The 26,908-nt window shown below is 33.7% G+C and overlaps 4 protein-coding genes across 4 annotated transcripts; all 4 read right to left on the bottom strand.

Annotated features, from left to right (window-relative positions):
• Positions 1-817: 817 nt before the first annotated feature.
• Positions 818-15,171, bottom strand: LOC114755821 (glutamine synthetase nodule isozyme-like). Its single transcript, XM_028944698.1, has 10 exons — positions 15,070-15,171; positions 14,483-14,522; positions 14,282-14,385; positions 14,119-14,167; positions 13,935-14,041; positions 13,744-13,831; positions 12,541-12,669; positions 12,371-12,445; positions 12,116-12,186; positions 818-828 (listed from the first exon to the last, which is right to left on the bottom strand). The coding sequence occupies exons 1-9, from the start codon at positions 15,141-15,143 to the stop codon at positions 12,127-12,129; spliced, it is 726 nt and encodes a 241-aa protein (XP_028800531.1). The 5' UTR covers positions 15,144-15,171; the 3' UTR covers positions 818-828; positions 12,116-12,126.
• Positions 10,531-12,030, bottom strand: LOC114755831 (uncharacterized). Its single transcript, XM_028944707.1, has 6 exons — positions 12,001-12,030; positions 11,884-11,921; positions 11,702-11,807; positions 11,204-11,421; positions 10,937-11,107; positions 10,531-10,757 (listed from the first exon to the last, which is right to left on the bottom strand). Exons 1-5 carry the CDS (start codon positions 12,028-12,030, stop codon positions 11,029-11,031), a joined length of 471 nt encoding a protein of 156 aa, XP_028800540.1. The 3' UTR covers positions 10,531-10,757; positions 10,937-11,028.
• Positions 15,172-16,514: 1,343 nt separating the features above from the next.
• On the bottom strand, positions 16,515-18,714 carry LOC114755822 (glutamine synthetase cytosolic isozyme 1-1-like). Its single transcript, XM_028944699.1, has 7 exons — positions 18,659-18,714; positions 18,426-18,479; positions 18,275-18,325; positions 18,130-18,167; positions 17,939-18,044; positions 17,560-17,768; positions 16,515-16,656 (listed from the first exon to the last, which is right to left on the bottom strand). Exons 1-7 carry the CDS (start codon positions 18,662-18,664, stop codon positions 16,617-16,619), a joined length of 504 nt encoding a protein of 167 aa, XP_028800532.1. The 5' UTR covers positions 18,665-18,714; the 3' UTR covers positions 16,515-16,616.
• Positions 18,715-18,989: 275 nt separating this feature from the next.
• Positions 18,990-22,924, bottom strand: LOC114755830 (glutamine synthetase nodule isozyme-like). Its single transcript, XM_028944706.1, has 8 exons — positions 22,847-22,924; positions 22,504-22,545; positions 22,233-22,333; positions 22,049-22,097; positions 21,833-21,939; positions 21,683-21,737; positions 19,119-19,220; positions 18,990-19,037 (listed from the first exon to the last, which is right to left on the bottom strand). The coding sequence occupies exons 1-8, from the start codon at positions 22,922-22,924 to the stop codon at positions 18,990-18,992; spliced, it is 582 nt and encodes a 193-aa protein (XP_028800539.1).
• Between the last annotated feature and the right edge of the window lie 3,984 nt (positions 22,925-26,908).

The raw sequence follows: 26,908 nt of genomic DNA, 5'->3' as shown, positions 1-26,908 counted from the left end.
TAATTAAATGATTAAATAGTTGAAGAATTTGAACGGTGGGGCTCACAGGAAACCCGGCAGTTGGAGACCGTGCGTGTGGTCGCAGGGGGTGAGACTGGAGCGCCAAATAGTCAACTACGTTTCATATGCTGAGTTCAATTATAAAATTTTTAAATGAAGATATTAGTACACAATAAAACTAAATACGCATAAATTGTCCATTAATTATCAGCTAATTCTTACCAACCCCTAGTTCTCCTCTGATCCTATTTATAGGATAAAGAAAGAAGGGTTTTCCCCTCCTCATATTTATAAGTCACTTCATTAAATTTTTACTATTAATATATTATATTGTCTTTTATTTATTATAGTGTAGATAGTTATTTTTTTGAAAGGTGCATATATTAAATATAAGTAAAGTTAAAAAGTTACTATATTTTAATAAAGAGTTAATACAATTTAAAGTTTTTCTTAGTCTGTGTGAAACATGTTGGAAGTACTTTATAAATAGGACCAGATGAGTATTAACTTTTATTAATTATTAGTATTATGGTTTTAAAAATGACATAATTTATTAATTAGATATAAGAGCAAGCTTTGAAATAAAAATATCTGGAGAGTGGGGAAGAGGGGGAGGAATTGAAATGGGAAGTGGAAGCCACAAAAGTAAGGTGGGACACAGTGGGGGAGAAGAGGTGGAGAGAAACCCACTTGGAGATCATGTATAGGGTACCTCTGCCTTGCCTGCATAATTTGAATTCAATTGCCCCGTGCTTCTCAGTACCAAATAGTCAGCCACATTTAATATGCCCAAAAAACATGAATAATCAAGTCATCATAAACACAAATCTTAAATCGGATCAGCTGGTTATTTGAATACTTAGTAATAATATTTAGAAAAAATGTAGATACCGGATAATAATATAAAAATATTATGACAATAAATATAGTTGAAAATTGACTGAATATAATAGATATTACAGATTCAAATTATTTACTGAAATACAAGTTAATCGTACATGAGAAAGCTGAGTTCATCATGAAGACTGAAAAGTGCTGTCATATTTTTGATAGAAAACATGAAAAGTACTAACAAATATTTTGAAAATGTGATTGAAATCTCTTGTAAATAGAATTAAATCAACAGTCCACAACTTATTTTATGAAAAAGAAAGGAGCGAGTGAATAAAGAGTACTACCTCACCAAATTTTGTATCATAAAATATTTTTTTAATAAATGTTTCTGAATTAATGTTTGTACTTTGTACTTTATCTTGTGTTATTTAATTTTTATTAATCGCTAATTCCAATTTAATGAAAGATATAATTAGAATAATGTAATTATTATTATTAATGTGGAATACATAATCAATGACTCTTTTTCTGATTGGTGTTCTATTATATATAAATATGGACGTAGATTGTGAATGATCCTAGCCTCAGGTGCCATATATTTCAATTGACCTGCCAGGAAATGATATATTACTTCTCTTCTCGTTATACAATTAGTTGATTAATTTCTAAGGAACAAAAAACCGGATCAGATATTAAACTGGTTGAGGTAGTGGTTTAAGGGTTAGTTGGTCGGACCGGGGTCAACTTGAGGTCCAACCGGTCATATTAAAATGATATAATTTAATTAAAAATAACAAAATATAATAACATTAACAATAGTTAATAACAAAACATAAGAAAATATGACATTAATTTGATTGTAACAATAACAAAGTATAACAATATTGAGAATTTTGATCTTTATGGTTCATTATTAATTAAACTTAATAATTATTGATATCAAAATTATCATTAAAATTTGTTTAAATCTATAGGGGTTGATATATTAGGAGATGCATGAGAAAAAATAGAACTAATAACAACTTAATCATTCAAACCGGTTTATTACCAGTTCACATCGGTTTTCACCGGTTCACACTGGTTTGACGGGTTCTCTATCAGTTTAACTCCTTCCTGGTTTAATATCCAAATTGAACATGTCCACTGACTAGTTCACCGGTTTGCTGGTTGAATCTGCTGATCCGAACCGGTTTTTTTGTTCACTGTTAATTTCAACAGAACAACAAAAATTATTTAAGTTAGTTATTTGTAATAAATAGGTATTATTTTTTTAAAATACTTTTGCTAATATGTGTATTAGCTAAGATTATCATTTGACAAAATATTTAACATATGCAAGTATGCAACTACTATAAGGATCATATTAAAAAAAAATGGATCAATATAAAAGACAAAGTAGGTTAAGATATCATATTTAAGATCAAATTGAATATCAAACAAACTCTTATATTAAAAACTAGATATAATAATTAGACAGTTGATTTGGATTTTAAATGTGCAATTTTAATTCATTTTATCTATAATTAATTTATAAAACTTATAAAGTGATATGCTACAATATCATATTCTATAGGAATATTTTAGAGCGATAACACCATATTTATTGGAATTAAGTAATACTCATGTTACTATAATGAATTTGGGAGATGCGATGATATAAATTGGAAAGTCGGAAGGGGGAGGTTCGATGTGGGGATGGCAGGGACGTTGGGGCGGTCTCAAAATGCCGTGACAATAGGAGCCAGCTGGCGACACTGCACAAAGCGTGCGCCACATTTCACTTTCACCTTTTTTTTCCCGGGTAAATGAAAAAGGAAGCTTTAACTTAAGAAAGAAAATTTCTTGACCAAAAAAAAAATTTAAGAAAGAAAATTTCCCATATGGTTATATATAAAATTTTCATATTCTTAAAAAAATTATTCTCTAGTAAATTTTATTATTGAATTGTTAAATATTTATAACTAGGTAGTAAAAACTGACTTGCAACGTTTTTTATTTATGAATGGTAAAACTTGTTATATGATATCTTATTTTACGTGTTTGTTTAAAATCTTATAAATAAGAAATTATAGTATTTATACATTAATAACGATAGAGTTCTATTAAATTTTATATAAAAACCGAGACCACGACAATAGTTCAATAATCAACAACTTTAAATTATCACTAACAAACTGTTGTTGAGATGATAGGCAATCTTATCTTTATAAAAAAGGCAACACAAAAACAACTAATTTCACTGAGACAATGAGACCATTTCACAAAAGCTTAATTAATTTTGAATTAGTCCCTAAGGACTTAAAACATATATCTTCTTGATTTTTCCTAGTTGAAGGCATTTGAAGAGTTGTCCAACATTAAATGTAAACAAGTCTTACAATAAAAATTTGAATTCTAAATTGTCCCGTTGTGGGATTTAGCCCTTTTCGTCAAATTTAACTGAGTTGGCATGGAAATGGATTATAAATGTTGGATAAAAGGAGGTTTGGGAGGATGTGAGATTTTGTGGCTGGGCATCGCTATCAACCCTTTCTCGAGAAACCTAATCAAGCCAGCCGTGTCCTTCCAATCTTCCATCCCATTCACAGCTCACCTCTTTCACTTTCACTCCCCCAAACCCTAATCCTCTCATTTCCCAGTCAATTCCTATAAAATAGACTTGTGTCTTCTATTATTATACAATTTTCTGCACTTCATCACCGGCCGTCTTCTTTGAAAAAATTTCCTGTATTCTTCTTCGCACGCAAATCTATGAAAAGGCTGCGTTTGAATCAGCACAAAATTCTTCTACCTTCTCCCTCTCACCCTAATCATTGTTTTTGCTCAAAATTATCCATTCTTACTAACTACAAGTAAGATTTTTGGGGTGACCATCATGGAGGCTGCATGAGCAAACTCCTTGTCATGATATCATTTCCGATTCTTAATATAAGACCTAGTTAACTAATTTGAGTAAATTAAAAAAATAGTTAACTTGATTATATGTAATACATATATATTATCTTTTTAAAAATATCTTTACTAATCAAGTGTATTGGGTAAAACTACTATTATTATAAGGACTATTTTTTAAAAAAATAATAAACATGAGAGACAAAATGAACTGAGATATTATATTTAGAATTAAAATAAAAATTAAATAAAGTTTTATGTTAAGGGCTAGAGGTAGTAGCTATGAATAGTTTTGTTGGTATAGAATTTATGCCTAGTTTACATTACATTAACATATTCAAAATAATAAAATAACATATACTTCTCTTATAAGACCCTATGCTAATTTGTATTGATTAATAAAATTAGAAAATTTTAATATTTATAAAATAATTGTATTATTTTTCTTAAAACATTTTCTTGGAAAAACTATTTCGTAGTGTCTATAATTTTTTTCAATTTTTAATTTGGTATGTATATATTTTTCTCTTTCAATTAAATACTGCAATCTTTGCTCTGTCAGTACTCTTAGCTTTTGTGTTGGGACTACCAGTACTGACCGTAAAATTAGAGTGTTTACTTAAGAGAAAAACCATAGAAAATGCTGTAAATTTGGAGGAGTGGATGAATTGAAGTGATGCATTTAACACTAAAACAAATGTCTCAATCAGTCTTATACTTGAAATCAATGGAGTGATATTGATGACAGTTTTGAATGAATAATAGAAACATTGTGAGGTTAATAGGGTGGGGGTGCCCCATGGGGGAAGAGAGTAGGTGGGATTTACAGAGGGGGAAGGGTCCCCCCAACCTTAATTGACTTTTTCTCTGGTTTATTTATTAACTTCACTCTCTTGTATTGTTGCCACTTGCCAGCCTCTCTCTCTCCTGATATTTCTCATTCCCTCATTATGGGTCCTTTGTATTCTTATGCCCACTCTTTTAGACTTTATGTATTTGTAGCTGTCACTGAGCTTGCCCCTCCTCTGGGATTGCCATTCTCAAAAGCCCCAAAAATTTAAAAAAAGAATAATTATTGCTTTATTTGGCTGCCCCAAGCCCTCCCTTTCCGCCAAAAAGGAAAAGAAGAAGAGGATTATCAAAAGATATCTATATTATTATTATTATTATTTTAAATTTATGAAGTTAAAAATTACTCAGACAAATAGATATACATGGGGGTGAATCGCATCAGATATGTGGCGCCAGGAGCATTTAGTATGGATGACAAATTAGGGGCCACTCTCTTTGTTATGTTCAACCTCCCATATTTATACACTTGTCAGAATGTTCTGCACTATTACTGTGTACGAGTACTCCTTAGATTTAAATGTTTACCCCAGTTAATTTAAACGTGAAAAACTGGTTTTAGTTCATGATTTTGAATGTCAAATTAATGAAAGTTGAAATTGTCAGAGGGCAAGTGGGCCAGCATGACACGACAATCATCTGCCACCGACTATTGGGCCTGTTGATTCTGATTCAGCCCAAATCCATTGGGCTATCAGCATCAGCCCACAAAATTGGAGCATCCTTTGGGGGGGGGGACTGATAAAATCAACAGAATGTTTGGTATTCTTTTCTTGCATAGTGAAATAAAATTGAAACTGCATCATACTCGGTTTGCTCTTAATCTTAAAAAAGAGTCAGGAGTAATTAAGAATGGTAGCTGGAATCTCTTAATGGGGAGTTACAGTATGGAGATTATGGAAGTGGAGGAATGAAACGATGTTCAATGCTGATTTCATAAAACCTGAAGAACAAGCGTTAACTATTCAGCATACTTGGAAGAGGTTTTTGTTCAGGTTTCCTGATGAAAGCTGTCTCAGTAATATTAATACTCCTAAGGCAGTTTTTGGGAATCCACCACCTACTAATTGGTTAAACTGAATGCGGATGGAGCTGCGTCTTCTGACACAAATAGAGCAGGCTGGGGCGGTGTTTTGCGAGACCATCTATGGATATGGATAGCTGTGAACTAAGTCTAGGGCTAAATGAGCGGGAAAAAGTCCCCAAAAAAAAAAAAAAGGTAAGACGGCAAGGGAAAAAACACAGGATAGATCACCGAATACTGCCTCTAATCCTTAGAAAAATGAAGAAAACCAAAATTATTTCAAAATATTTTTATTTATTATTTTTTTAATCTGATTTACCTAACTTATAAATTTCCATGTAATTAAATGATATAAATAAATATTTGATAAATATCATATAACATATGTTATAATTACATAATTTTTTAGCTTTCTTAATTTTTTTCAAATTAATCAAGTTCCATATTGAAGACTAGATAAAATACTCAATTAAGGACCTAAGAGGACCCAAGATACTAGACGAAGCATCCAGCCCAATTCTGCATATCAGTGGGCAATTAGGTATTTCGGTATTTGCCATCAGAGGCCTTCTTGTCCAATTAGCTTGGGCATGGGTGTCTTGGCTTTTTGGAGCTCTTTAGTAAGCCAGCATAATTTAATTTTTGTACAGCGCGGGGAAAATATTTATTTTTCACATGCGTTTCTTATCTTAAAATATTTCATGATTTATCTAACACCATAAAATATTTCATGACACAATTTTACTCTAAAGTATTAATTTTCTTTTTAAAAAAGGCAAGTGTGCTTTTAAAATATTTTTTAAAAAATAATTTTAACTTTACTGTTAACTTCTCAAAGAGTACGTTAAGTGTCTGTTTGGTTACGCTTTTCATAGATGAAAAGCAGCTTAAATTGGATAAAAGCCTAATTAAAAATTTGGATGCTGTTTGGATGGGTAATTGGGCAATTCGGTTTTTGTATGAAAAACTACAATAAACTATAAGCTAAAATTAACACCTTATGACTTATAGTTTTTGAAATATGGAGAGAGAAAAAGTTAAGAAATTTATTACATCTTTTAGTTCTTATTATAAGCATCAAATAACTAATTTGTAGATAACAAAAAATTAGTTAAAATTAGGAAAAATTGCAAATAAAGACCCCCCAATAAAATGGCAATCAGAGACCCTGAATTTGAGAAATTGCTCATAAGGACCCGGTCTCAATTTGCAATTATGAAATCATGACCAAATTACCAAAATACCCCTCTTTATTTTTTTTTTTTCAAAAAAGAACACCACTGCCTCGTCGGAATCCGGCCGCCGTCGCCGGAGCTCTGATGCCGGCGGCCGGAATCCGGCCATTGTCGGCGACCTTCCTTTGTTTTTTTTTTGAAATTGGGGGGAAGTGAGGTTGGGGGGATTTGATCCCCCAACCTAATGCTTTCCAAAATTAGGAATGACCATTGAGCCAACAAATTTTTGCTAACATTATAATACAAAAAAAAAAAATAAGTTAACTCATTTACTCTTGTTCCAGGTGATAACAATAATACATTTGAAAATAACAAGTTCTGATTATAAAATAACAAGTCTGGAATTAAAATTTAACAACACACTCTGTTGCAGGTGATAACAACAATACATTTGAAAATAACAAGTTCTGATTATAAAATAACAAGTCTAGGATTAAAATTTAACAACACGTTTTTTTTATAACAACACACTCTGTTTCAGGTGATAACAACAATACATTTGGAAATAACAAGTTCTGATTATAAAATAACAAGTCTGGAATTAAAATTTAACAACACGTTTTTTTAGAAAATTATTTATATTATGATTTTGGAAAATAAATTATTTATAACTTATAAAAATATTTTTAATATATTTATTTTTTCTAAAAAATACTTTTTAATCTATATATCTATACAACTCATTATAAATCAAACTACTTCTTATAAATTATAAAGCATTTATAATTAAGTATTTTTAATCTATAAATCATAGTATAAATTTTTATATTATTTCATTCTTTAAATATTAAAATTTATTATTAAGTATTTAAATATTATAGTATAATTTATTATTTCATTCTTTAAATATTAAAAATAGTTTTTATATTTAAAGAATAAAATAGTATTTTTAATTATAAATTAGAGATAAATTTCATTTATAAATTTAAGCAATCAAAAAGTATTTTTAATCTACAATAAATTGTACTATTTATAATTTATAAGAAGTAGTTTGATTTATAATGAGTTGTATAGATATATAGATTAAAATTTTTTTAAAAAAAATTAAAAAAGTGTGTTGTCATTTTCCCTAAATTTTATTTATAAATTTGAACAATAAAAATGTATTTTTAATCTATAATAAATTACACTTTAAGTTCTGATTATAAATTGGAGATAAAAATTATTTTTTTAGCAAATTAAATAGATTTAAAATACTTTTTATAAGTTATAAATAATTTATTTTTCAAAATATAAAATAATTAATTGTTATAAAAAAATGTGTTGTTAAATTTTAATTTCAGATTTCTTATTTTATAATCAGAACTTGTTATTTTCAAATGTATTGTTGTTATCACTTGGAATAAAATGTGTTGTTATATAAAAAAAAAGTGCTGTTAAATTTTAATTCCAGACTTGTTATTTTATAATCAGAACCTGTTATTTCTAAATGTATTGTTGTTATCACCTGAAACAGAGTGTGTTGTTATAAAAAAAACGTGTTGTTAAATTTTAATCCAGACTTGTTATTTTATAATCAGAACTTGTTATTTTCAAATGTATTGTTGTTATCACCTGCAACAGAGTGTGTTGTTATAAAAAAACGTGTTGTTAAATTTTAATTCCAGACTTGTTATTTTATAATCAGAACCTGTTATTTCCAAATGTATTGTTGTTATCACCTGAAACAGAGTGTGTTGTTATAAAAAAAAACGTGTTGTTAAATTTTAATCCTAGACTTGTTATTTTATAACCAGAACTTGTTATTTTTAAATGTATTGTTGTTATCACTTGCAACAGAGTGTGTTGTTATAAAAAAAACGTGTTGTTAAATTTTAATCCCAGACTTGTTATTTTATAATCAGAACTTGTTATTTTCAAATGTATTATTGTTATCACCTGAAACAAGAGTAAATGAGTTAACTTATATTTTTTTTTTTGTATTATAATGTTAGCAAAAATTTGTTGGCTCAATGGTCATTCCTAATTTTGGAAAGCATTAGGTTGGGGGATCAAATCCCCCCAACCTCACTTCCCCCCAATTTAAAAAAAATAGTTTCAAAAAAAAAATAAAGGAAGGCCGCCGGCAATGGCTGGAATCCGGCCGCCTGCATCAGAGCTCCGGCAGCTGGCAGCCGAGGTGGTGGAGCTCCGGCGAGGCAGTGGTGTTCTTTTTTGAAAAAAAAAAAATTAAAGAGGGGTATTTTGGTAATTTGGCCATGATTTCATAATTGCAAATTGGGACCGGGTCCTTGTGAGCAATTTCTCAAATTCAGGGTCCCTGATTGCCATTTTATATATTGAGGGGTCTTTATTTACAATTTTCTCTTAAAATTAGTTGAAAGTAATAAATAAATTAGAAATATACTTTTTTTTTTAAATATGCTCACAGAAATATGTATACTTTTATTTTTTCATATTTCACTTTATATTTAAAATATTTTTTATGATTTCTCTAAAGTTTTAAAATTTAATTCACTCATTAAATTTGACTTCTTCATATTAAATTATTTTAATTTCATTTTATTATGTGAAATCATTTTTTTAATCATGTTTCATTATTTATTAAAACTTATACCCATTTTAGTCATTTTATAATTAAACTTATTTTTAGTCAATCATAATCCAAACAACCCTTTATCAATCTCACTTTTGCAAACTAACTTTTCTGAACTCTAATCCAAATACAATTCAGTATATCTAATTTAGCTTTTACCCAACTTCACTTTTCTATAAACCAAATTGACAATAAACTACTTTTCCAATCATTGATCCAAACGGATCCTAAATAAATGTCAAGCATCCTAAAGTGTTTTTTTCCCTTAATATTTTTGGGATATCGAATGTATCTTAAGGGGAAAAAAAATACTTCACATACTAGATAAATAATAAAATACTTTAGGTGTTGGATCTTTAGGAGAAAATATGGATGAATCATTTAACATTTAACCTTAACCCCTGGTGTTTCAAGAGTGACTAGGAATATAGGGCTGTGGCCCTCTTCTGTTTTTTTTTGGTGACAAGTGGCACTCTTCTTTTAGATCGCACATTGATTGCAAATCGTATTACCCTCTCCAGTTAAAAAGGGTATATGTCAAACATTCTACGTGTATTAAGATTAAGAAAGAAGTACGTTAAATTCATTACATTTATCTAAAATTTTAAGTATTTTCCAACACTACCCTTTTTCCATGCCAGTGATGATTGAATTAATTCACGTTTTCCATGGACCTGGCTTCTCTCCGCTGCCAGGTCCCTCCGCTGCCCTCCTCTACCCAAAACACTGCCGTTTTGGGTGCAAAATGAGGGGGGCTGATTGTTTTTTTTTTTGTTGGTATTTTGAAATTTTTTAAGTAGCATCTAATATCTTTTTTTTCATAAGCATCCAATGTTCTGAAATAATTTTTTGTTACACCCAGTATTATAAAATATTCTTTTAGTGACATCCAATATCATAAAATAGTTTTTACCTTAAAAGTGTTTGTGAAGTAGCAACAATATTTAAGATACTGAATGTTACTGAAAAAATATTTTAGAATACTGAGTGTATAAGAAATTACTGTAAAACACCAGGTACTAAAAATTTCAAAATACCAAAAAAAAAAAAAACAATCAGGCCCCTCTCATTTTGCACCCAAAACGGCAGTGTTTTGGGTAGAGGAGGGCAGCGGAGAGAAGCCAGGTCCGTTTTCCATGCACTCTTAGTTCCCTCTCAATCTCTCATCATGAGAATCACATTCCATTCATCAATTATACTAGTTAATCAAACCCAAATCACCGATGTATGCCTCCACGACACAGTAAGTGGCTAGCAATAATTACAGTTTGGACGACAAAGTTAGCCAACAACTAGCACAGACACTAATGAAGCACCTCGCTAGCCAACGAAGATCCCGCTAGCCAAGTCCAACACCGCTATATGGGGTTTCTGGGTTTGATCGCTCCTGTAAGGAGAAAAAAGGGAAAAAGATCCACATTAATGGAGACAACATATATAGAAAGTAGGGGGTGCTCATCAGCAGATGGTTATATCCAATCACACACTCAGAAATATGTGTACTCAGAAATAACAGGTAAAATATGAGCATGAAGATAATTTAGGAATTGCCCATAAGCATCTCACCAGTCATAATAACGAGGCAGAAACTCATACATTGAAGAACTCCGGCAACTGACAAAAGCAAAGAACGAGGCAGAACAGAACTCGTTCGACCATCAAGAAGATGGGGAAATCTTTCGGCCAAGAAAAGAAGAAGAGCAAGTCACAAACTGCTTCAACGCATTGTAAGTTGACCTGACAGACAAACATCTCAAAGAGGACAGGGTCAACAAAATGCTTATAAGGTCACGTGAAGAAGAAAAATCAAATCACAACCAAAGCAAAGTTCACCTTATAGCACGCAGGAATGGATCGGTGTGACATTTCGCAACAAACATCTCACGGTAGGTAGGGTCCCGCTGAATGGCAGTTTCAGCAACGTCGGCAGTGATGGTGTAGGGATCCACCTCATAAGATGAAGGCATCTTGATGACATCAACAACAAATCCACGCAGTTTTGCTTTGCCATCATCATCAGTTTTAACTGAAGCATCGTAGTATCGACGAACCTGTCGAATCTCAAGCGATGGAGACCTTAAATAATACTATAAAACATAATATGTTTGACTGACATAAGGATTAGGTCTGCTTCCAGTGTGCAGAAGCAGTGATTCACAGAAGGGGGGGGGGGACGCAATATCCAAAGGAAAAAGACACATAGCCCTAACCTAATTCTCGAATCTACAGATACATCACAATGGGCTGGACAAGACAATGGAATATTAAATGGGCCTCTCAGTCTAAGTCACAGCAACTGAATGGGCTTTCTATATCTTATTTATGGCTTACCTTGAACTCACTACCACGTGGACCTGAAAGAGCGCCCATCACGTTCAGCCTATAAGCAGATTTATTGGCGGCCTCATAACCTCTTGGATTTCTCATGGACGCGGTGCTGCCATATTGCCCAACACTTGTTAAATTCCAAAAGTAATAAAACCGAAGATAAATTATTAAGTAACAGCATTTACCTGAACATCATGTCTGTTCCATCTCCCAGATTATAGCCCTGGTTTTGTCAATTCCAATGTCAATTCCAATGAATATATCCACTAAGAAAAAATCACGGACAGAATAAAGAGAGATACCGGAATCTTATTTGGGTCACAAACCACCATCTTGTGCTTCTCAGCCACCCCCTGCAACATAGAGGAATGTCAAAATAGCAAATGGATTTTTGAGAAATCAAAATATTTTGTAAACAGGAAAGTTTTTTATACCGGAATTGGCTTGGGGTCAAAGGAGACCACCACACCAGCAATCTCACAGATCCTCTGTTACCAACAAATAGAGATGTTAACTGAGATACTTCTAGCAGAAGAACAAACCAACAATTAACCTTTAGACCTAGTCAATAATTAGTCTATCACGCAATCGAATGTTAATAGAAGAAAAAACATTTCCCTATACAAGAACAGTTTCTTTTTTTGTAGTTTTTAAATGGTTGCCGTGCGGTACCTCCAAGATGTAACGAGCACACCACAATTCGTCACCAGCAGAGATACCAACTGCAGGACCAACTTGGAATTCCCACTACACAAACATACTGAAAAGGTAAGAAAATGATAAAAATTTGTTGAACAAGAACGGAGAATAAGACAATGAGAAATGTAAAGATTGCAATATACTTGGCCAGGCATGACTTCTCCATTGATTCCACTGATGCTGATACCAGCATATAGGCAGGCTTTGTAATGTGAATCTACAATGTCACGACCAAAAGCCTTGTCTGCGCCAGCACCACAATAGTATGGTCCCTGGTATAATGAGATAGAAATGTTAACCGATAAAAATTCAACTTTGTCTATGATCATCTCTATGCATTTAATTTAATATCAAATATAATATGATTAAATAAGAGAAAGGAAATAGAAAAAATTGCAAATAAAAACCCCCAATATGTAAAATTATGATTTGGGACCCTAAATTTAGAAAATAGCAAATAATGACCCGATCTCACTTTTGTAAATATGAAATTATGGTGAAATGTCTGAAATACCCCTCAGCCAAATGACATGTTGACTATAGGAAATGTCAAGTTCATTTTAAGGAATGACAATTTCAGTAGACCAAATCATAACTTGACTGGGAGTATGTCAAATGACAAGTTCACTTTAACGAAGATAACTTTAGTAGACCAAATCACAATTTGGATGTGGGGTATTTTAGACATTTCACCTACATTTCATATTTGTAAAAGTGGGACTTGGTCCTTATTTGCTATTTTTCAAATTCAGGATTTCAAATTGTAATTTTACATATTAAGAGTTTTTATTTGTAATTTTCCCAAAAGAATACTACGTTGTGATATGTGAAAGTAGCTTCAAATCACATAGCGCTAGCATGGATTAAATGCTCTATAAGCGTCCTTTGAGGATCTTGCCACTTGTGTCGGTCTCTATTACTTGTACTCCTCCGGTCCTAATTATAAGACCCAATTGACTTATTTGAGGAGATTAAGGAAGTAAGTTAAGTTGGTTATTTATAATAAATAAGTGTTGTCATTCCTAAAATATCCTTGCTAATTAAGTATATTGGCTAAAACTATCATTATTAGAAGGATTATCTTGGAAAAAAATGCATAAATATAAGAGACAAAATGGATTGGGTCTTATAATTAGGACCAAATAAAAAGTCAAATTGGGTCTTATAATAAGGACCGGAGGAGTATATAACATTTAAGTAATTCCTATTTAGTATTTGAAAGTCAAATGAGCAGGATTAAAAAAAAAAAAAGACTGATTAGCTTTCCAAAAGTGTGCATGTTTAAGCTGGACCTTAGAGAGAAAATTAAGTGGGTTTACAAAACTTGAAAGGAAGAGAATCTTCACCTGAGGTCCAGGAAAGCCACCAATAGGCCATCCAAGAGGCCAGTTTACATCTTTCTGCAACAAGGTGTATTCCTGCTCAATGCCGTACCTATTTCCAAATGAAATAAAGGTATAGAGTAAGCACAAAGGCATTAAGTCATGAGCCAAAAGATTATTCTGATACAAACATTAAATTAAAACACAAATAATACCAAGGTTCTTCGGCAACAACATCAGGATGGCTAAATATTTTTGCGGCAGAGTGTCTCTTGTTCGTGGGAATGGGTTCTCCAGCAGGAGTGTACGCATCACATATGACCTACGTTCATAGTCAAACATCATCGAAATGAAACCAATGTAATTATTGCAAAAGCTGTTAAAAAAGCCAAAACCTACCAAGATATTTTTACCCCCTCTGAATGGATCTCTGTAAATTGCTGGTGGGCTGTTGGTAGACATAAATAAATATTAGAAATACAATCCATGTGATTTTACTTTAAAGTATTTATTTTTAGGGGGAAAAATTCCAAACAGAGTTAGTCTATTGAAAAATGCTTACTATAGGATCACTTCACTATCATCTCCAGGAGCTTGACCGGTGCTAGAACCATCATAATTCCACTTGGGCAGCTTTGAAGGATCACTAACTGGTCCTGGGAGAGTCTTTATATCCCCAAAACATTTTATAATTGTATAAGTAAACCAAAACAATATAAAAGTGATTTCATTCGACGGCTGAGAAATTCAATTACTAAATTACCCTTGCTTTGCTCCTCAGGTCCATGCCAGATCCACCGATCCTAAAATATCACAAAGGGATCAGAAATAATTAAAGAGTGATAGGTGGAAAAGTGTGTCAGCTAAGCAGGGGAGTTAAATGAGAAAGAAGCAGAGCAAGAAGTCAGGGAATTAAAAGCCAGCAACTAAAAGGAAAGAAATAAAATTTTTGGTTCAAAAGAAAAAAGGAAAGCACTATGTCATTAAGTGAAAACAAAGAGGAAAAAAAATCTCCGAAACGCCAAAAAATCTGTTAATCGAGAACAGAAAACTGAATAGAAAATCAGACGAGAGATCAGAGTAGGCTCACGCCAAAAAGAAACAGGGCAAACAAATGGTCTTTCCCCATTCTGTTCAGCTCAATTCAATGGAGTTTCAAAGGATCGATACTCATAATCATGAACCTAAATCACTGTTCTTCTTCAAAACGTGTTGCTCATTTTCTAGAAAGTGAAACAGCTGTTCGGAAAGTAAAACAGAGAACAGAGAATGATTGAGCGGCAAAAGACGAGCAAACAGGCGACCACGTGAATTCATGCGTAAAAGGAAGAGCCAGAAGCAGAAACGTACCATATGTACTCAGCGATCACCTTCTCGGTGGATTCGGAGAGGTTGAGGTTGATGAGATCGGAAAGCAGAGGCATCTCAGAAACGAAAATCTTCTTCACAGCTAAATCCGCGCAGACACGAACAATCTCTCTCCCGCAGCGTTTGTCGGATTTTTATAGTGCGGCCCCGTACTTTGCAAGTACTACCTTTGGTCCCGTGATAGCTTTTTGCTTTGGCCCAGAGGTCCCATGATTATAACTTGTACATTCTATTTTGTGGTTTTTCCCAACCAAAGCAATTTAAACTTCCTTTTCTTTATCTGAAAAGAAATATTAATCATCACATATTCTCTATCATTTAATAAATTATTATATTTTTAAAAAAAATTTACTCATTCTTTCTCACTTTCTCTGTAATAAGGATGAAATTACAAGAAAAAATTACATCTCTCACTCATTTATTATTTTCAACTAATTTTAATTACCATTCTGCTTAGAAATATTTCCATCTACCATGACAAATCCTAGAGCATATGATCACGGCATGATGAGAATTGGCGTCAAAGAGGTGAGAATCACCAAGTAAGAACAAGCCATTTTAGTAGAGGAGTTCGTAGGTTTTATCTCCCTTAGAAACTGTGCGTAGTTTGTGGTCTTCAATGGACGATAAGGGTCATCGGAAAGTGCCGCTGGACAGGCCCTGGGATAAGCTTGTGCTGGAAAATTATAAGAAGAAAAAGAAGAAGGGAAATTCGCACCCCCAACTTCTATTGACGCCCCATGCTCAAGTGGGGGAGGATACCAACCCCACGAATACCTCAGAGGTGATGGAGCATGATAACGGAGGGACGACGGCAGCTGAACCAGAGGCAACGAAGCGTGAAAATATCTGAAAAGACTGATACTCATGGAAAGACTATAAATTTCTTACCGGGGCTCACTCCTGGGCATGGGTTATAACGGGTTTGCAAATGGTGCGGTTGAAATGGATGATGGGGAATAGTGAACAGAACATGGGAAGTGCCACAAGCTGGGGAAGCAGTTCAAAAACTTATGCAGATCTATCTGGTAGTACCCATAGAACAAGATGAATACAATGACTGGAATGCGACACTGATTTTAACAATCCTAGCAAAACGATACAACGTGTACCAACTATTTCTCTGGTTCAGTCGTATCTGGGGATTTCAGGGATTTGAACTTGTAGACATGCCGAATAACTATTTCTCTGTCCGATTCACGAGCAAAGACGATTGGCCGGCGCAGTCTAGCAAGGTGCTCTTTGATGTCCTCTTTAAGAGTTGTGATCCAGCTAGTACTGCGTTCTACCCATATAAGAACCAGCTCCGTCGTATTGTAACCTGGGTGCGTGTGCCTAGGTCACAACTCTTAATAATAAATACTCATTTTAATAAATAAGGCCAAAAAACCTAAACAAACAAAAAAATCTTATGAAAAGATGGAGGGGTTATCTAGTCATATGACAGTTTCTCCACCAAAAAGGTAATCATAATATTGTTCATCACATCATCAACGACACCAAACAGCTGCTAATCTCGAGGCAGAAGATCAACATGTCCGAAGACGCTTCAACTTACTCCAAGTTGATCTGACAGACACACATTAAAAGAGGACATGGTTAACAAAATGCTTCATTAGAAGAGAAAACAATAAGCTCACAATTTCCATTCCTGTTAACACATGTTCTTGATTAACTTCAAATTGTGGCTGATCAAGCCACCTGATATCAAATCTAAACAGCTTTGGAGTTAAGGATTCATTAAAAGACAGATCTCCATACATTGTTCAGTCACTGCTCCGTTCAGGTTTTCCCTAGCTAATCAATCCCTCCCCTTCCCTATTATTCATCCTTTCGTTTCCACTTCAACCATATTACAATCTACCAAGCACATTCTGAATCTCTCCAAATATCTATTACATTTTGCTCTTTCCCCTTCTTTATCAGAATCTCTTGTAAAGCATCTCACTAAAATCACCTAGCACCAATCAGGGAATCTCACTTCTCAGGGTTCAAATTACTCAAGTCACGCCACCACCATGCATGCATCTTCTTTTTCAAAAGACGTTATTCAGGCCATAAACACTAGTTATTTGTTAAAAGTGTGCGTTAGTTTAGAACTACCTCTAAGTAAAAATCTCCTTAACATGTACAACATATGTGGATAATTTGGAACAAAATTAAGAACTTGGGAAACAAAATGTGTTGGGATACTATATTTGGAAGTAAGCAAACCGCCTCACTGACTCCTAGAAGGGAGTATGACCAACATAAAAATTAACATCTCATATGCACGCAGTTAGCGTTTATGACAGTTGATTAAGTCAGATATATGCAGTATCACACCTAAAGAGAAAGTATTATTGACTGTAATGTCACTTGCATATTATCAACAGAAAGAAATAGGATCAATCAGCTGTAGTAACTGTACGATATGAAGTACCAGTAATTAATTTTATGCCTTTGGATCAAAAGGGGCTTATAATTGTTTACCTTACAGCACGGAGGAAGGGGTCGGTGTGAGATTTGGCAGCAAGAATCTCAGGGATGGTAGGTTTCCACAGACGGACGGTTCTGGCAATCCTGGAAGTTATAAGGTAGGGGTCCATCTCATGAGATGGAGGCATCCTAATATCAATAACAAACGCACTTGGTCTCGCCCTGCCATCAGCTTCAACTGGAGCATCAAAGTATGGAAGAATCTGTGGAATGTCCATTGATAGCAAATTGACAGGTTTTCAGTTATAAATCCATGCACAATTATGAGATCAATTCAAGGAGAAGGAAAAGAAAGTATATCTTTTTCTTTTTTTTTACAGCTTTTTATTTTTTCAACGATAATATTATCGCCTCCGTCGTTCATATTGCTTACCTTAAACTCATTATTGCCTTCGCCTGAAAGAGCGTGCATCATCTCCAGCTTATCTACAGCCCGCTTGGCCTCTTTATAACCCCTTGCATTTCTCATGGACTGGGTGCTGTCATATATTGCAAAACACTTGTCATATTTGAAGTAAGAAAATCCAATATTAATTCTCTCCTATAATAAGTAACAGCATTTACCTGAACTTCATCCGTATCCCGGCCTCCATATCATAGCCCTAGTTTTGAAGATTTAAAAGAAAAACACAAAAGAGCCCAGGTTTTGTCACTTCCTATGAATACATCCTTGAAAAAGTTCAGAATAAAGAAAGAGCTTTCTTGATACCGGAATCATATTTGGGTCAAAAACCACCAGCTCGTACTTCGAAGCCACCATCTGCTATGTAGAAACAAGGGCCTCTGATCTGTTGAAGTATTTGGGGGAAAATGACAAGAAAAAATAGTAATATTTGTAGCCATATTGTTAAGCTACCGACCTCCGCAATGTAACGTAAAATCCACACATCGTCAGCAAGAGATATGCCGTCACCCTGCATGACGGTTTGAAGATTGGATTCGATTAGAAGAAAATAGTAAAAACATTAATTATAGCCTTAAAGGACGTATGATAAATAAGGATCCATGTGTATGTTGCGTGCAGAGAAACAATGGCCTTTGTTGAAGTAATGATGAGAAAAAGAGCTATATAGTGGCAATATCGTTAATGTACCTCCATTATGTAACGTGCAGTCCAAACATTGTTAGCAAGAAAGATTCCAGATGCAGAACCACCCTGCATATGATTCCGAAGGTTGGATTGAATTAGGAGAAAATAGAGGAGAGATCAATTATAGTGTTAACTGATCTAGTTGGGGATTGGATTTGGTTTCTCAAATTTACAATTTTTCCTCCAAAATATCTCTATTTATTGTAAGGTGTTCCCATTAAAAGATAGTTCTAACGTGAAGTTGTTTAGGAAAGTTAATGCACATTTGTTATAAATAACTATAATTGATTTCACTAATATCATCAAATTAAGCATCTAACTCTTATATCAAGAATTAAGGGTAGTATATGATAAACATGATATTTATGTGCTGCATGAAAACCTGAAAAATGAATTGAACAATTCAACACATAAGGACAAAGAGTGGTAAACAAGAGTGATAGGACGGTTGCAATTCACATGCCTGGATGTCAGCACGTGCACCGCTTTCGGAAATTTCTTGTATAACATGAATCACTGCCTCACTCAGAATAGCATGCTTATCAAAATCCCAATAGCGTGGTCCCTGTCGCAGAATGAGAGAAATGATGAACAAGCATCCGTGCGATGTCTCAAAATTAAATGCATGTCGAGTTTTGAGTTCACAATAAAACAAGTCTTGGATAAATTGATTCAAAGAGAAAAGAAGACCAGTAATTTAAATAAATACTCTAATGTATTAATTGTAAATGACATGGCTAGGATGAGTTACTTACATTAGATAAGTGTAAGGTCGATAGTTCGGGGGTACGTATAGCAGTTGTCTTATAATAAACTAGCTGTTGGAGGTTTAAAGCCTATAATAAGGGGATGGAACTCTAACTGGGATGTTATGTCTTGGTGAATAATTCAGAGCACTCTCCAGTATCCAATGGTCTGACAAAGCTGCTGTTACCTTCAAGCCTCAAAAGATTGAAGGAAACCTTAGTATCATAGCATCACGGGTCCTTGCAGTTCCAGATCTTTCCAAGGTTTTTGTAGTGGAAACAAATACTTGTGGGTCAGGAATCGGAGCTGTATATTAAAGCAATAAGCTCAGCCCATATCAATTTTAGAAAATCTTTGGCTCCTAGACACCAAAATCTCTCTATATATATGAAATGGAAATTAGCAGTTGAACATCGGCATCAGTACCTTGAAGGAAGGAAGATTACTGTTAAAACTAGCCAACAAAGCCTCAAATATTAGCTGGACTAGAAGTTTATAATGTCATTTCAAATGTATTGGGTAGCAAAGCGATGTGACTACGAGATACATTATAAGAAGGGAAACGATAAGCGTAGCTAATGCACTTTCGCCTATGCCAAGATTGAAAGTTTTCCAAATGGCTCCCTCAACTTGTTTAGATGAACTCTTATTGGAAATCTAGAAGAGTTGGGAAGAAGATATGGACTTGGAAGGCTTTGATCTCGTACTTGCAGCGACAAGGAGGTGGAGTGGATAAATACACTTGGACAGTTTTGAAGTAAAAATGGGAAGTTCGTGGTAGGGAACTCTCTTATGGTAAGCAAAAAATTTTAGAATAATGACTTCATACTAGTCCTCAAGGGGGACATTCAGGTGTGCAGCCTGCTTACCAGGGAATAAGAATGCTGTTTTCGTGGAAGAAATTATTTGAAATGGTTAAGAATACATTAATAATTGTGGCAGATGTGCTAAGGTGCAAATATGAAAATGTGGCTTATTCAGAACTGTTGCAACCTCTCTCTATTTTTAGAAAGATATGAGAAATGTTACCATGGATTTTATTCAGAGCTTGGCAAAGTCAAATGGGAAGGAGAAAATCTGGGTGGTAATGGATGGATTGAGCAAGTACGCTCACCTTTTGCCACTGTAACACCCATTTACAGCATCTAATTTGGCTCAAATTTCCCATAAACTTTATGGAGCTCTTATACATATCATAAGTTATAGAGACCCATCTTCACAAGTAACTTTTGGAAAGAACTTTTGAAGGTGTTAGGTATACAACAAAGATTGATGTCTAAAGAATTATTTGTGTTATATGTGTTGAGAAAAAGCCAAAAGATTGGAATAAATGGCTGTAAGTCCTTGGCTGAGTGGTGGTATAATACCACTTTTCACACCTCAAAAAAGGCTACCCCTTGTGAATCATTATAAGGACAACAATCACTTGTCCATATACTTTATCTACCTAGAGATGCATTTTTCTCATCTTCTTCCTTTCTCACATCCTCTTTCTCTCCCTCTCCTCCCTCCCTCCTCCATCTTTCCTTTTTCCCTCCACTGTTACACATCATACTCACTATACCCTTTCCCTCTCCCCCTCCCCCTCCCCCCCTCCCCCCCCTCTCTATATAATGGTTTCAAAATTTTTGGCGTGTTTTGGTTTGTGAATGGAATAGAAAAGAGAATGGGATGGAAAAGTAGCTTTGGATGTGGTTTATATAACTGTTCACGCCCTTTGATAAAAATTAGTAGTGAAAATAGTTGTTATATTTCTGATCCAAAAAAAAAAGTTGTTGTATGCCCTTTTGTTTGTTTCAAAACCTTTGTGTTTTTATAAATAAGAGGGCTGTCAACTTTTCTTCTAGCTATACTCTCATTGTTGTGTACTTTTTCTTTTATTACCTCTTCTTTTTCTCCCCTCTCTTGCGCACGCCAAGGAAGTGATCATAAGAGTATCTGATGAGCTAAATTATAGTAATATAGTGGATTAATTGAAGATTTTTTAATCTAGTTGGCATAACCTTGAACAAAAATAGACATGTAATTTAATAGACATTTGTGACATATTATTCAAGCTATCTAAATTAGGTTACCAAAATATCGCCTTGGTGAGTGTAAATCTATAAGACTCCACACACAGACATGTAGTCGGCCAGAATAAGAGTCCATAAATATACAAGCTAAGCGATTGTTTTTATTTTTGTTGATTAAGACTTGATGCATTGCATATTTTTGTATCAAATGATTCGATGTAGGGTTTGAATTCCTTTAAATCTTTTGTGGGGGAAGAAAATTTACCTGAGGCCCAGAACAACCTTTTGGCATTAATATGAAATCTTGTTGCATTTGAAACCTACATTTCCATATGAAAGAAAAGTAGAGTTACGACTTTGGAAAAAGGCAAAGCCAAACTTCTCTCCTGAATTACTTAGATACTGCAAACAATACCGTGGTTGCTCAGGAGCAACATCAGGATGGTTCATTGTCATTACAGCATCATGTCTTTTGTTTAAGGGAATAGGAGCTCCACCACTAGTGCATGCATCATACAGAGCCTGAAGTTCAAGTCGAACATGATTGGATAGAAACAACCTTAATTAATAATTACCATCATGACAAGATCATTGTGAATGATGGGAAGTTCAAGCTCAATCAGTAGCTCACCAAGATTTGGTCAAGCCTTCCATATGGATCCCCGTATATTTTTCGTGGACTGTCGCATGTGGTTATGTATATATAATTATATAGTTTTCATAATAATAATAACAACACCATAATAACAAAAGCAGTGTTATATATGAATAAAATGTCACGTCATCAAAGACAAAAAGGATAGTTTTTGACCAACCGGATAACTTCACCGTCATGATCTACATTAGGATCCTGATTCCTACGGTTCCAATCATGAAGCCACTGTGCAATGGTTTGGTGCACAGGTCCGAGGGCACCCTTCATGTTCCCCGAAAACATATGGCATTGCGTGAGTAATTAATAAAGCAAACCAAACAAAAAAGGAATTTCATTTTTGTAATTTTAAGGGAGAGCTAGGGAGCAATCAGAAGGGAAGCACAACATTTTTTTTTTTTGGGACTGCAAGAAGGGAAGTACAACATTATTACCGTTGATCGTGCTCTCACACAAAACCAGCAATTCCAGAGGGCCTGCCAAAGTAGAAATTGGGGACAAAGATTAGAGATATAAATTAATGATAAACTGGGGGGAACAAAAGTTTCAGATAGAAAGTTCGCTCTCGAACTAAGAAGTCAGTCGGTTTGCTAAATTAAACCATTTTGTCTCACATCAAAACGGGCTCATTGGTTCTAAACCCTACTTGTTAGGTAGGTATCTAATATCTTATACATGTGGGAAGCGATATTAATGGTGGCTTTCTTCACAGAGAGGGTATTTGTTGCGGGCAAGAGTACAAAGCAAAGAATCTCTTTGAAAATGCCAAAAAGATACTCGCCTCACAAAGACAGCTCCATTATTGGCCAAACCCATCTTGGCGACAGTATCGGTGCGGACACAGGTAGAAGCCATTTAAGATTGTTGCGAAAAACGAGGTGTGTGTTTGTTTTCTTACAGGCGACTCGTTTTTTCCGCCATCCTTTTATGGGTTTGAAAGACGGTGGGTGTACAGTGGGGCAATAAAAATTTGGGAAAATCACTAACAGGTCCCACAGAAGGCAATTTATTACTCTGAGGTCTCACGAAATGTCGAAATTACTGACAGGTCCCAAGGGACCTCAGAGTAATATTTTCGTTTTGTAAAATGACATTACTGCCCCTCATATTCCAGATTCACATTTGCTCTGTTATTACGATTTACAACCTCAGCAGCGACTATTAACAACCTAATGAGAGGGCGTTAACAACCCTAGCAGTATCCGTTAACAACTTACTTTATAGAATTATATAACCTCTACATAAGAGTAAATTATAACCAAATAATATAATACAACAACTTTAACACTAAAATGGGAAGCTTTTTGATATCATTAAGAATTTTAACTAGATCCAATAGGATTATAGTAATATTTTAATGCGAATATCCATTTACAATCTCAACAACGATTATTAACAACCGAATGAGAGTGCATTAACAACCTAAGCAGTAGCCATTAACAACTTACTTTATAGAATTATATAACCTCCACATAAGAGTAAATTATAACCAAATAGTATAATACAACAACTTTAATACTAAAATGGAAAGCTTTTTGATATCATTAAGAATTTTAACTAAACCCAATATGATTATAGCAACATTTTAATGCGAAGATCCATTTACAACCTCAATGGTGTGAGTATTAATAACCCAAAGAGAGCTGTTGACAATCTAGGCAGTATCTATTAACAATTGACTTTATAGGATAATATAACCTCTAACAACTATATAAGATTAACTTTAAGACTATTTAGTTATAGTTTAGTTAGTTATAATTAGAAGTTATATTATCCGATAAAATTAGTTGTTAACAGACACTGCTAAGGTTGTTAACAATTCTCCTTAGGTTATTAATACTTACTGTTGAGGTTGTAAATGGATTTTCGCATTAAAATGTTGCTATAATCCTATTGGGTTTGGTTAAAATTCTTAATGATATCAAAAAGCTTCCCATTTTAATGTTAAATTTGTTGTATTATACTATTTGGTTATAATTTACTCTTACGCAGAGGTTATATAATTCTATAGAGTAAGTTGTTAACGGATACTGTTTAGGTTGTTAATGCCTTCTCATTCGGTTGTTAATAGTCGCTATTGAGGTTGTAAATGGATCTTCGCATTAAAATATTACTATAATCCTATTGGATTTAGTTAAAATTCTTAATGATATCAAAAAGCTTCCTATTTTAGTATTAAAGTTGTTGTATTATACTATTTGGTTATAATTTACTTTTATGCGGAGGTTATATAATTCTATAAAGTAAGTTGTTAACGGCTATTGCTTAGGTTGTTAATGCCCTCTCATTCAGTTGTTAATAATCGTTGTTGAGATTGTAAATGGATATTCACATTAAAATATTACTATAATCCTATTGGATCTAGTTAAAATTCTTAATGATATCAAAAAGCTTCCCATTTTAGTGTTAAAGTTGTTGTATTATATTATTTGGTTATAATTTACTCTTATGTAGAGGTTATATAATTCTATAAAGTAAGTTGTTAACGGATACTGCTAGGGTTGTTAACGCCCTCTCATTAGGTTGTTAATAGTCGCTGCTGAGGTTGTAAATCGTAATGACAGAGCAAATGTGAATCTGGAATATGAGGGGCGGTAATGTCATTTTACAAAACGAAAATATTACTCTGAGGTCCCTTGGGACCTGTCAGTGATTTTGACATTTCGTGGGACCTCAGAGTAATAAATTGCCTTCTGTGGGACCTGTTAGTGATTTTCCCTAAAAATTTTGTCAAAATCAAATTCTTTTTTTTTTTTTTTAAATACCACTTCCCTTTCTATTTCTTTTCCCAGTTATATATTTAGGTTAAAGAGGAGATATAATACTCTTTCCAATTCATGATATAAATCCCTATCAAAAAAATGATTGGGTCCAATATTTATATATATTATTTGAAAAGTAATTAAAAACTCTTTGTTAATTTATTTTTTAATTAATGTTTAAATGTAATTTTTTGTTCTCTTTACAACTTCATTTAATACGAATAAAGTTAAAAAAATTTTAATAAATTAGTTAATGTAACTTATAGCATTAATAAAGGAGTCAACTTGGTCAATTTCCGTAGCATGGGTATTATCGAAAAAAAGTTCTACCTATTACATATTTAAACTTTATAACTGAATTTAGGTACTTTTCATATATAGTATTATGAAAGTAGCCAAGTAGGTATTTGTTCCGTATAAAAGACAGAGTGAGGGAGAGCACTCTGCATGGGGAACAAAATAAGTATAACAGTTAGCATTGATCTGATTTAGTTTAATTTATTTCAAGATTTAAAAAAAAATCAGATTTTTTGGACTGAACTTTTCATTTCAACACTGAATTACAATGTCAAAACATTTCTGTTTTAAAAAATATGCTATCCCTCCATCTTTAATATAATTCACTCTTAGCTACATTAACCGTATTTAGAAAAGTTAACAGGTCGTTGCAATTATTTTTTCGCCATCAAAAGTTTATTGCATGATTAATTATTTTAAAATATAAATTCAACAATGTTTAATATCCCTCTTACTAAGCACATTAAATTATACAAAAGGTTATCCTATTTGGTCTTCAGACAAGTCATGTTTCCCAACACTTTGTTTTTTTTTTTTTGGCCAGATATTTCCCAACACTTCACTCCTTATAAAATGGAACAGCCATTTAGACAAGCTAAGGGGCAAATATGAAAGGAAAATAATTAAATGCTCAAGTATCTTATAAATTGATTTATATTTAATACCAAAATAAAAATCTAGAAGGTAACTGATAATAAATAAATATTAACAGAATAGTAATGGTTGAGCTATTGGGATCATAAAATTAACCTCGCTAACAAGAAATTATAAAGTACACACACCAAATTAATTAAAGCCTTCAAAATAGTCCACTAAAAGTTCTCATTGTGCATAAAAGTCACCCACACCCACACACAAAAGTACGTTTTGGTAAACTGATTCTTTGATAAATTAATCAAATCATAAATAAGCTAAGTTTGTGTGTATGCAGGTGTCACAAGCAGATATGAATGTGTGTGTGTGTGTGTGTGTGTGTGTTTTGATCCCTTGGGGAGAAGACTAACCATGAAAGACAAGTTCACTGGTCATGCATCCACAGCTTCATAATCCGCTTTGAACAGCTGAGAATGGTCATAAACTGACCCGGATCGACAGTCTTCTTCATTCCCCAAAATCATTTCCTAATTGCATAAGCAAGCCGATGGAAGTAAAGAGAAGAAGAGCAAATAAATTATAGTGGGAGTGTAATAAGCAATGAAATGTTAATTAAATTATGCACTCACTGGCCCTGATTCTCTGGTGCTTGCTAAATCCACCCACCCTACCATATCGCAAATGAAAAATGATCGAAAAGTACATTAACATTTCGTGAAGATCATCGACTTATATATGTAGTTCTACATTCCTAGCTAGTCCTAGCAATAATGAAATAAGTGGACAAGTAAAGAGATTCGCGTACACCAATATTGAAATGGATTTTGTACAAGAAACGAAGGGAAAATGCTGAGTTTGGTTAAAACAGTACCTTATGCATAAAATGAACAAGAAATTGAATCAAATGTTCTAATGAAAAAAAATCATCACAGATGCATAAAATGAAGTGACATACCATACACACACACACACACACACAGAGGTGTGCTGTGACATGATGATCCTCCATCTGCTGCAGAACGTAAGACTGATCTGAAACAAAACGGCATCCTCAAACTCTGACTCGCTATACTTGAGCACCCAGATTCAGTTCACCGGCATGAACATGGCCTTTACTTCCTGAGATCTGAGATGAATACTTAAATGCCTCTTCCTCTCTCATCTACTACATATATGCCAATGACTG

This window comes from Neltuma alba, unplaced genomic scaffold (genome assembly GCF_004799145.2).
Source record: "Neltuma alba isolate B1F8T4 unplaced genomic scaffold, ASM479914v2 tig00010342_pilon, whole genome shotgun sequence".
Taxonomy (NCBI): domain Eukaryota; kingdom Viridiplantae; phylum Streptophyta; class Magnoliopsida; order Fabales; family Fabaceae; genus Neltuma; species Neltuma alba.
This window is presented reverse-complemented; position numbering and strand designations above follow the sequence as displayed.

Bases quoted from the DNA above. Each gene is read 5' to 3' on its own strand.
- LOC114755831 (XM_028944707.1), bottom strand. From the start codon at position 12,030: ATGGTGGTTTGTGACCCAAATAAGATTCCG. The intron at 11,808-11,883 runs GTAAATGCTGTT...GCAATATGGCAG, and splicing joins GGAACAGACATGATGTTCAG to CACCGCGTCCATGAGAAATC. The intron at 11,422-11,701 runs GTAAGCCATAAA...GAGATTCGACAG, and splicing joins CACGTGGTAGTGAGTTCAAG to GTTCGTCGATACTACGATGC.
- LOC114755821 (XM_028944698.1), bottom strand. From the start codon at position 15,143: ATGCCTCTGCTTTCCGATCTCATCAACCTCAACCTCTCCGAATCCACC. The intron at 14,042-14,118 runs GTAGGTTTTGGC...CTATGAACGTAG, and splicing joins GAGGGGGTAAAAATATCTTG to GTCATATGTGATGCGTACAC. The intron at 13,832-13,934 runs GTATTATTTGTG...ATTTGGAAATAG, and splicing joins GTTGTTGCCGAAGAACCTTG to GTACGGCATTGAGCAGGAAT.
- LOC114755822 (XM_028944699.1), bottom strand. The intron at 18,326-18,425 runs GTCGGTAGCTTA...TCTACATAGCAG, and splicing joins TTTTACGTTACATTGCGGAG to ATGGTGGCTTCGAAGTACGA. The intron at 18,168-18,274 runs GTATCAAGAAAG...CTTCAAAACTAG, and splicing joins TTGACCCAAATATGATTCCG to GGCTATGATATGGAGGCCGG.
- LOC114755830 (XM_028944706.1), bottom strand. From the start codon at position 22,924: ATGGCTTCTACCTGTGTCCGCACCGATACTGTCGCCAAGATGGGTTTG. The intron at 22,546-22,846 runs GTATCTTTTTGG...CTACTTTGGCAG, and splicing joins GAGCTGTCTTTGTGAGGCGA to GCCCTCTGGAATTGCTGGTT. The intron at 19,038-19,118 runs GCATGTGAATTG...TTCATTTTTCAG, and splicing joins GTGCACGTGCTGACATCCAG to GTTTTCATGCAGCACATAAA.